General features: G+C 38.0%; 1 protein-coding gene across 3 annotated transcripts; it reads right to left on the bottom strand.

The window, feature by feature from the left end:
- Nucleotides 1-130: 130 nt before the first annotated feature.
- LRRC39 (leucine rich repeat containing 39) lies at nt 131-9,944 on the bottom strand. 3 transcript variants are annotated; one of them, XM_061461001.1, is made up of 9 exons: nt 9,264-9,944; nt 6,902-7,138; nt 5,894-5,999; nt 4,682-4,838; nt 4,143-4,279; nt 2,972-3,117; nt 2,439-2,591; nt 1,429-1,553; nt 131-354 (listed from the first exon to the last, which is right to left on the bottom strand). In XM_061461001.1, the coding sequence occupies exons 2-9, from the start codon at nt 7,024-7,026 to the stop codon at nt 299-301; spliced, it is 1,005 nt and encodes a 334-aa protein (XP_061316985.1). In that variant the 5' UTR covers nt 7,027-7,138; nt 9,264-9,944; the 3' UTR covers nt 131-298. The 3 variants fall into 3 exon arrangements, with proteins under 3 accessions (XP_061316985.1, XP_061316966.1, XP_061316976.1); XM_061460982.1 differs by having other exon boundaries at nt 1,429-1,568; nt 9,264-9,928; XM_061460992.1 differs by lacking the exon at nt 9,264-9,944 and adding an exon at nt 7,252-7,558 and having other exon boundaries at nt 1,429-1,568.
- Between the last annotated feature and the right edge of the window lie 339 nt (nt 9,945-10,283).

Genomic DNA, 10,283 nt, shown 5'->3' with positions numbered 1-10,283 from the left:
GTTGACAGCTGTCCCAAGTCCATCTTTGATACCAGAGCCAACTACATGACAGAACATAGGTTACTTACCTGGATTTTTACAAAGCTAATTCATTGCTTAAAAAAAAAAGAGAAAGTTTTAATCTTTCCTGTACAAGGAAAAGGTCTTTTATTTCCCAGTGTGAGTGGGAATTCCAAATATGCAAACCAGTTCGTATCAGTGGAAAAATAAAATCCTTAGGAATATTTAAAACCTGTTGTACTCTTCTTTGCTAGGATTAAGTATGCTTGGTATTTTCTTCCATTCACAGTTACATTCTTTATTCAGTAGCATTCATGACAGGAGAAGGACCAGAAGTGCTGCTTTCCACATTTCCTGAAAGACAGTGGGTTAAAATTAGAGAAGTTAACATACTTTATTTTCACTTTGAAGTTCAGGATAGCCTTGTATTTCCTCTTAAAATGTAAGTAGGCGTAAGTAACCTTCAGCCTGTGCTGCTAGGGGAGTCTGTTAAGGAAAAAACCTTTGTAAACTGTCATCTTGATGTATTTTTGCTAAATTTATTATTCTGACATGATTCTCATTGATGCTGAGAAAGCTGGTTTGGTGTTCTGACTAAAGAGCCTTTCAGTCCTTCAGGTTTTTAAGTCTTCACAATAGATACAAAATGTTCCCTTGGATCTTCATTTTAGGTGCAGTGAAATTCTCTCTGCAAGTAACAGCTGCCACCTGCGCGTGTTCAAAAGTGCTTGTTTTCATAGACTCAGAGAATCCCAGTCTGGTTAGATTTGGAAAGGACCTTAAGATAATCTAGTTCCAGCTCCCCTGCCATGGGCAGGAGCACCTCGCCCTAGACCATGTCACCCAAGACTCTGTCTGCACTTTTCAACTGTTACGTTTGAGACTAATAACAGCGTTTTTTAGTCACAAATGATGTAGGAATAGGATGAAATTGGAAGGTTGTTTTGTTTAAGTGACTGGATTTGCTGTCAGGGAAAGCAAGTGGTGGGAAGCATCTGTTTATCATGAGCGTCTCCCTGTTACATGCTGCTTTGATTGTCACCATCTGGACAACATCAAGAAATAGGTAAAGTTGAGGTTCGTAAGACAAACAGTGCTGGAAGACCCACACTGTGTAAACTGATTAAATTGCAAATACTACAGCCAGTCAGCAACTTCCAGTTACCCAGGTTGTAGGTAACTAATTCCAATATTGCATGGTTCCTACTAGAATACATGCTGTTTATGGGAAAGCTCCAGGGCCAACCCCTGATAAACTTGCCCCTACCCTCAGTAAAAATCTGTTCACAGCTGGTTTGGAGAATGGTACTCAGTTATTAAGATTATTCATGTTTCATTTGTATACATATCCCGGCTTGCTTTTATCCAGCTTATCCTTCCCTTCCTCACTGTATTCCAGAGAGATCAGAGTTAATAAAAAAGCCATACCTGTTTTCTTGAGAGATTCCTGGATATACACGTGCATGAATTCGATGCCAAACATTTCCTGTTGCTCCTCCTCTTCTTCATTCTCACATGGAGGGAGTGTTACCTCTAACTCCAGTGGGTTGTCCCTGAAGTTGACAAATCTGACAGTTCACCAAAAAAAGTTACTCTTGCAATAGGTTTTGTCCAGACATGACAACTCTTTTGAAACTGAACTAAGATTCCTCAAATAGTATTTTCAGCAAAAGAAGTCTTTTCTTACACTAAACTTGCCACTATACCAGTAGTATGAAGTAAACTAAACCATCCCTCAGCCTATGCTTAATATATTTGTTTAAAGAGTTGCTGCTTCTTCCAAGCTACCTGAAAACAGCGATTGTTTTACTGGGTTAGATGTGATTTTAGACTAGCATTCTTTCTCTCAAACAGCCAGCATCCAGTAATCCTAGTGAAAATGCAGACAAAAGGAAACTTTCACAGTATACAAAATAATATTTCTGATTCTATCCATGAAAAATGTACATCCGTTCTTTTTTTATTTCTCAAATGAAGTACAGGAGAGTTTTATCTATATCCTTACACCTGAGCCTTTTTGTTTAATTCTAAACAGTTGACTTCTCCGTGCCAAAGTTCTACTTTGTGTCATTTTTGTGTTTGACATGTGTTTTTCCTGTCTTGGCTCTTGCCTTTAGAGAGTGACAGCAAAGGACAATTAGAAATGGGCATTTGGACCTTTTAGAAATGAGAAAATATATTACAGTCTCCTTTTCCATTTGGGACTGTAACCATTGTAGCTTACTTCGTTAAGTGAGTGAGGATACACAAAGCTTTCTTGACCAGATCCTCAGCTGTTGTGAATCAGTGTAATTCTACTGGTTTATATGGTATTGTGTCTATCTGTACAACTACGGACATGTCTTTTCCACTTCCTTAGTATCACTCTACGATACACAGCTCAAGGGAGGCTTTAAAACTTATCTGCTAGTATTTATGTTTCTGTTACTTTTTCTTACCTCAGACTTGTCATGTTCTTCATACAAGCTGGAATATTCCTAAGTTTATTGTTGCTAAGAACAAGAGTACTAAGATTTTTCATATTACCAATGGTTTCTGGCAAAGAGGTTATCTCATTCCTTTGGAGCCATAAAGTGTGGAGATTTTCCATTCTGTAAAACAGTTATTTGTGCAATCAATCAAGATTTAGAAAATTAATCTTGTCAATTATTATAAAAGTAATTAATTTTTACAGTCACATAAGAAACGTTCATAAGAATACAATGATTCTGACAGGAAACCCCATATCCCACATAATCACCTAACCTCTGATCAAAAATGTCATTGGCAAGAAATTATAATTTGATAGTTGACACTGAATTTGTTGTTTATTGAATGGATTTTTCCAGCTCATCCAAAATATCACACTAGGGCTGATAAATCTTAAGTTTGCAGTGAGGTTAACATTGAAATAATCTTTTGAATTAGGATTTAATAATGAGAATTTCAATTCAATGGAGTTGAGACTAAAACATCTTTGAGCTTTATTTACCTGTCAATTGCATCAGGAAGCTCCTGGAGTTTGTTCCCCCCCATATCTAACCATTCTAGATTTGGCATGTTGAGAAGGGCTGAAGGGATGCTTGTAAACTGGTTCATGCACAAATCTATGTGTGAAAGCTTCTTTAAATCACTGAGCTGAAAAGAAAGGGAGGTTTAATGGAATAGCTGTTGCATTAGAGCAGTGCTGTAATAATGTTGATTGAAACAAAGAAACACTTTGAAATCAGCAGGACACATTTTGAAGTTCATAGACACAGCATGGTTTGTGAGTTACATCCTCTGATAATACCTGACAGTTACAGTTCTCACCTGGAAGGTATGTGGGTTTGAAACCTGGCTCAATAGAACAGAACTAAGTATTTGCCATGAGCTGTCAATTTAAAAGCTGTCACTTGCAGCAGGTAACCTGTATCCACATAGATTTTATACCTTCTGCATACTGATTAATAGTGGATATTTTCATTTGAGGATTTTTTGTTGTTAGGTATTACTGTTTGGACTCACTCAGGTTTGCAAGACACTGATTGCTGTCAACTATTGCCACTACTTAAATAAAACAGGTAAACATGGTTACATATTAATCATCTCTATCTAGGAGTCTAATACCTGGAGATGCAGGGCTCACTCACATTTAGGTCAGTCCAAATTAAAGCTCAATGGTAGGTGAGCAGTTGTTTTTATTCTCTCTTAACAGAACAACATTCATTCAACTCTTTGTACATAAACAGCTGTATAAATCACACTACTCCACAGGTAACAGCTCTGGTAAAGATGCTTGCAATTATGTCCTGGCATATGGTATGCATTTGCATTCTCCGCCATGTGCTAAGACATCAGATCCTCAGTGGGATACACCAGCAAAGACTTTCAGCTTAAACAAATTAACATCAAGTGTATCACTATCCTATGTGCACTACCAAGTCCTTTATCTGGACAAAGTAAAGGCTGGCTCCTTCAAATTCTCAGGCATATGTATGTCCTCCTCACCTGGCTTCAGATTGACTAGTCATATAAATATTGTGTTTCTGTGGAGTGGCTGGGAAATCAATACCAAAGCAAATCTGAAAACATGGAGTGTAATGTTTAATGATAATTGGTTTTGGATAAGTTCAAAACAGGCATTCAACAAAACTAAACAAAACAAGCTAGTCTGTCAGAACCTGAGGAGGAAGATCACAGATACTCCTGTTGACAGCCAGTTCCAGTCTTTCCAGATTGACGCAGTTACTTATTTCCTTAGGAACAGATTTGATTCTATTGTAACTGAGAAGCAGCTCTTGGAGGCTAGTCAGCTGGCCTGCAGAGAGCAAAATGAGAAATGAGACATGTTCATTCTATCTGAGATACAGTATTACTTGGTTTGTGTTACCACTTTATCCTTATACAAGTGCAACATGTTATCACTATGTATTTTTCAATAGCACTTTTCTAGCTGCACTCTGACGTCCAGTACCTGCTGCGCTTATGTGTGTTTACATGCTTTTGTCTTATGGGGAGCTTTCATAAAGAACCGTCTCCTGCATCTGGCCATCTGTTGGATTTGTAGGGGATCCACAGTTCCAAGCTCTCTATCTCACTGTCAGATTTCAAATGCCTGGTCTCTAACTACTCAACAGGATTCTTAGGCAGGCAAAGTGCACAAAACCGTCACGTTTTTGTAAGACAGGAAAGCAGCTAAGACAAAGAAAGGACAGCTCACCAATTTCTTTAGGTACACTTTCAATGGAGTTCCGGGATAGATCCAGAACAAGAAGACTGTGAAACCTCCCAATGAAGTGAGGAATTTTCTGCAAACTAGTTCTGTGAAGCTGCCACTCCTGGAGATGGGCTAGTTTCAATAAGCACGAAGGTAACGTCTAAGACAAGAAATAGGAACCAGAAGAAATTCAGGTTGGTATACAACAAGAATATAGGCTTAGGTAGAAGTTGCAGTTGAAACAGCAACAGTCTTTCTTTCTTCTCAAGCCACACTGTAACATCCCCTAAATGAACATCATCAGTGTGGGTCATTCTGACCACAGATTTAACCTGCTCAGTTTTGCTCCCAGGAGTTAGGTATCTGCATTACTGTCACTGCTTGAAAAGCCACAGGCTTGCTTCGGTTTGTTTGGTTGTTTTGAACCAAAGCCAATATAGCTGAAGATGAGACCGCTCTAAATAGCTTTTTGCATTTCAACGGTGATCTAAGTTGTATTTCCCTTTCTGTTAAGAAAACCAGTGTGCAGCTGAGAGTGGATGAGCTGAGAGATAGAAGAACTACGATGTCTGTATGCTACAAGTTCTGAACAAGGAACTCCGGAGTATTGCCGGATGGGGCTGTCACTCACACTGCCCTCACCACAGTCTAATTCTCATCACTTCACAGAACTGGCATCTGCATTCCTGTATGGCTCTGAACAGACTTCTTCCACTCTGTCACGGATCTACAGTTAGCCACTTACCCCCATGCATTAGAAACAAAACTAATAATATCCTGGGGATTTACAGGCTCACTTTCACTTTTAGAAAGGAATCAATTTCAGTAAGAAACTCACTTTTAGAAAGGAATATTTCAGTAAGAAATATTTCCATGCATCTAACGCAGAGGGTTATCACCTTGATACATTTCAGTTGTTCTGTGTTATAATGTTAAATGAGAATTTACATAAGTAAACTCATCATTTGCAGGGTAAATAATTCCTAATGCAGAAAAGCTTTTGGGGCTATATTTTTGTAAAGTAATGCTTTATATTCAGGACTTCAATAATCGGCTTGCTTTTACACTCTCACAACAGTGTATCTCGATTTGTTGTTAGCAAAGCACGAAAGTGAGCACTTCACAGATTAAAAACAGTACAACTGCGAGTGTAAAGTTGCAAATAGTAGTTTTCTAATGCATCAGTCATTCAACATTCCTTCCTATCAACACTACCTTCCATTCTTCTTCCTCTATCCTTAAAATTGCTCTCCCATCTTCATTAATAACCTTTTCTTTGAGCTTTGCTAAAGCAGCTCTCTCCTCCCAAACAAGTAGTAGCCTACGAGGGAAAGAAGCTCTGTCAGTGGTGCAACAGTAAATACAAGCAATAATTACTATTTATCTGTTGTATTTTCTGGAACAAAGGGACAGTAGCCTTTTTGGATGTCAAACAACACTTATTACAACTGGATGGTAAATATACTATCAATTTGAGGGAAGACAAGAACACAGAGTGATGTCTGGCTGAGGCAGTTTACAGGAATTCTATTTTATAGCTCTTCAAATTTACAGTCAGAAGGAATACATAACTTCATTCACCTTCATCATGTTGCAGCAGGGCAACAGAATATAGTCATGTGGAATGAAGTTCCAAAGCTGTTTATTTTGAAGCCATCTCCTAAAAAGAAAGCCTTCAGTTCACCAAGTGTAAGTGCAATCAAACGAGGTCTATCAGACAGGGATTCTTTTGGCTTGATTTCCCAGGGGGACTTACACAAGAATCATGAAAATTAGGCAATTCTCTGTTTTTCTGCTTGTATTTTGAATTTGTGATTCCATTTCAAACACATCTGACAGACCAGGAAGAGTTCCAAAAACAGAATGCTAAATTTCTTCATATTCCATGAAATTACTGCCCACACTGGAGCTCAAGAGACCCTTTGAATGCCTTTGCTGGGAAGAAAGCATATCATGTTGAATTTCTATAGTTACGATATCCACACAGGAGAGGATTTTCATATCTGAATTTAGGGGATTTAGTATATATGCTAATATTTCTACACAGAACACAGTTCTTAGTTTGACCCAACAGTATTGCTAGATTCTAACCAGTGGGAATTCTCCTGGAGTAACAACTAAAGAATTCAAGTCTGAATGAGTTTGAAAAGACCAGCTGCACTCTTCTGCAATGTAACACATGGTGTAGCTTCTCACATACTTGAAGAACTATGATTTACCTACCTTCCTGCAGACCTCTCTCTGAATTCCTTTTCCTTCTGTAATTCCTCATTTATCTTGTGTATTCTTACTTCCCAGAGTGTCTTCACAGCAGTGAATGTTCCAACACAAACTGCAGTTTCATTCATGATCCTTACATGTTCAGGTAGAGTCACAGGAATCCAATGCCGAATTTCAGGCTCAATAGATCAGCACATGCACCAGTTACCAGACGGGGACAGTGATACAAAAACTAAAATGCTGCAATACCCACTTGATTATCTTGTTAAACTTAGTTAATGCATAACACTGCCAGAATTTTACCATTTTCTCTTTATAAAAATAGATAATTGCATGTAATTACATTTACTTACAATAAGAAATGGTATCCTTGCAATCTCTCTGCATTCTTAGTCAGTGAACAACTGCTTCTCTCAGTTCCTTCCAGTGGTAGGCTGAGTACTGACCAAAAGTACTAAATGCAGACATGACCATTCATTCCTTTTTCAGGAAGAAATTCAGCTACTACCTGCATTTTAAGGCAGTTAAATCCTGATAGTTGCATCCTGGCAGCTACCTGGTATAAATACTTGTAACTAAAGGAGGTTTGCACTTTAGAGGAACTGAACTGTTGCTGGAAGTGAATGAGGATTCTTTATTTGTATTCAGTTTCTTCACAGTTTAACTCATTATATTTTTAGTTAGTAATGTATTCCTTTTCAGAAAAAAAGCTTTTAAAATCCTTCAGATCTCTTTGAAGGTCTCCTCTTGTAGCCCTGCTGAATGTCAGGAGCCACATTTAAAACAAAACCTCAGCCTAAAGTCATCAAGTCCTTAGCGAGACAATGAACACAGATTTTCCTCAGGAGCAGCAAAGTAGGATCCTCAGTTATCCTGAGCAGAGCATCCCTCTAAAAAGCATTCTTCTTGCTGTTACTGTAGTCATTTAGGGAAGGGTTTGTTTGGAAATAAACTGGAGCCAAGATAGTGATATTCAGATAAGCCTGTGGGGCTCAACTTCATGCCAGCACTCAGTGTACTCAGAACACTGATGAGCTGAATGCTTTCTTTCCGAACTTTTACTAATACACGCAGGGACAAGTAAGGAAAATGTCTTAGATATCCATTCAAGCTAAAAAAGTGAGTAAAACTGTCTTCCAAACAAGCAGGTAGATAACAACAAAAGGGGAATTTCAAGTCTTTTCATGCATGTATTTCCCTACAACTGCTGCAGGTCTGTCTTTCTGAGCAGTCTTTTCTATCATGTTCCACTACAACTTTGTGTGGTGTGGATAAGGCACAATTGCTTAGTGAACATTCGTGTGTTCAAACAGTCAAGCATTCTGTTTGATGTTTAGCATGTCTTTTTTAACAGTTATTTGTAAAGCCTGATTGTACTGAGCTCAGTTAATTAAAAATGTACAAGCAAATGATACGAAATAATTGTCAGGACTGATTGCCATTGTAAAAACAGCATAAAAATCTAAATCTAATGCTTGAATAAAGAAGAGCCTGGGCCAGTATTAAGGATTCTCAACTGTTCTCTGTTTGTTAAGGAGGAACGTCAGGATTTGACAGGTGGCACAAACAGCAACCCCAGTGCAGCACAATGCAGTCTGGCATTTGGGCTGCTAAAGAGGAATTTAAGTTTTTCCTGGATAAGAGAGGATTGCAGTTTTTTTTCCCTTCACCACATAAATGTGATCACATTTATTAGTTTGAAGGATTAACTTCTCTTTCCGTGGTCCTCGTTGCAATTACCTTTCTCATTTCTCACCCCAATATGCAACAGTATGAGGGTTTTTTGCTCTGATTAGTAGTTACAATTTAAAAATTTATTTTTCAGGATTAAACTTCTACTGAGATAAAGTGATTTACCTGATCCATCATTTCTTGTTGTTTAGAGACACGTTTTGAATTGTAAGCCATTTTTGGTAGAAAACTTGACATCTTTTTCTATAAACTGTGCAGAAAAGGGGCACTTCTTAATACTTGTACTACTAAAACCAGTATTGGACTAGACAGTTGAAACAATACTTATTTTTAGTAAAGCTTACACTGGGCAATGCTCTTTTGCTGTGGAAAGCATATTATTCTATAAATACTGCTTTAGAACCATGAAACACGAAAGAGAGCCTAAGTATATGACTTTGTTTTCACAGAGATTAAATTACATTATAACAGGACTACCATCAAAAGCTTCTTATTATTAGATCTTATTATTTGTCTGGAAAATAAAATTCATAATAATCATGCAATGATAACCAATGATTCAGAATTGAATTCCCAAGCATGCCTGTAAAACAGCTGCACATTTACTCCCAACTAATGAGATCTCCCCACAACTTCACCTCCAAGTATCTGAAAGAGTTTAACAGCAACGTACCTGAATTACTTGGTATTGTCAAGGGTCTTCTGGGACTCACTGCTTTCTGAGCAAAAGAAGAGATAAGTTACAAACCTGGCCTGTGCTAATGAAACCATTTAAAATCCTCACTCAGACTCCAGTGCAATGTCAGTCTAGTTCTAATTTTAACCTATGCTGAGAATAGAAGGTATCACATGAGGCACTCTGTAAAACCCCCATTTACCACTCTTACAGTCCTCCCAGTTTGCTGAATATGACTGGAGTCCCAGTAGCAAAAGCTACAAACTGGGGGACAGGAAAAAGAACCAAGAAGTACTTGTTATGCTCCACAATGAAAAAGCAGCTAGTTTTGAATTCAAAATGACAACTACTCGCTTTACTCCAGCAATGGCTCTCTGCAAGATAACTGAGCTTCGAAGTGCCATTAAACAGCAACACTGACTAATTAGACTAGCAAAAGCATTACATCACTAAGCATTTTCCTTGTTACTTATGCCCACACTGAAGAATTCTCTTGTTGGAGAATTTTAGTGCAAAGTATCAAAGTCCAGGCAGAAAAGTAATCTGTACTGGGTGTGCAGAGGGTTATTACTCATCCAGTTTCATGCTTCCAATCATTAAACATTTTTAACGCTCTATCTCTTTAAAGAACCCCTGAAGAAGGTAAAAGAACAACTCTATCAGAATCCTTTTCTTCATCCAAATGGGAAGAGAGGAAGCAAGAATCACAGGGATTTAAGGCAGAAGCTCTAGAAGTAGACAATTCTAACCAATTTTTGCACCCCAGTGGAAACTGTGAAGAGGAAACTTTAAGAATGTCATTCATTTGGTTATAACCCTCTTTCAGTAGAAATAATTTTTCCTCATTGTTAGCACTACCACGTAGGATTTTATAACTAAAAAGACGCTCTCCAGTCCATGACCAATTAAATAAACACCTGAACACCAACACCTAAGTAAGAAGACACTGACTAGTTTTCCATCTTCCAACCTTCTCCTATGGTTTGGTTTGATTTGGATTTTTTTTCTTCCTTTAAA

The sequence above is a fragment of the Pezoporus flaviventris genome, unplaced genomic scaffold (assembly GCF_033815535.1).
Source record: "Pezoporus flaviventris isolate CSIRO_AGI_PZ_B2104156 unplaced genomic scaffold, CSIRO_AGI_Pfla_v1 ptg000001l, whole genome shotgun sequence".
Classification (NCBI taxonomy): Eukaryota; Metazoa; Chordata; class Aves; order Psittaciformes; family Psittacidae; genus Pezoporus; species Pezoporus flaviventris.
The sequence above is the reverse complement of the archived record's forward strand: the minus strand, read 5'-3'. Positions and strand labels throughout refer to the sequence as shown.

Bases quoted from the DNA above. Each gene is read 5' to 3' on its own strand.
- LRRC39 (XM_061460982.1), bottom strand. From the start codon at position 7,026: ATGAATGAAACTGCAGTTTGTGTTGGAACATTCACTGCTGTGAAGACA. The intron at 4,280-4,681 runs GTGAGCTGTCCT...TGCTCTCTGCAG, and splicing joins AAGTGTACCTAAAGAAATTG to GCCAGCTGACTAGCCTCCAA. The intron at 355-1,428 runs GTATGGCTTTTT...ACTGTCTTTCAG, and splicing joins GGAATCTCTCAAGAAAACAG to GAAATGTGGAAAGCAGCACT.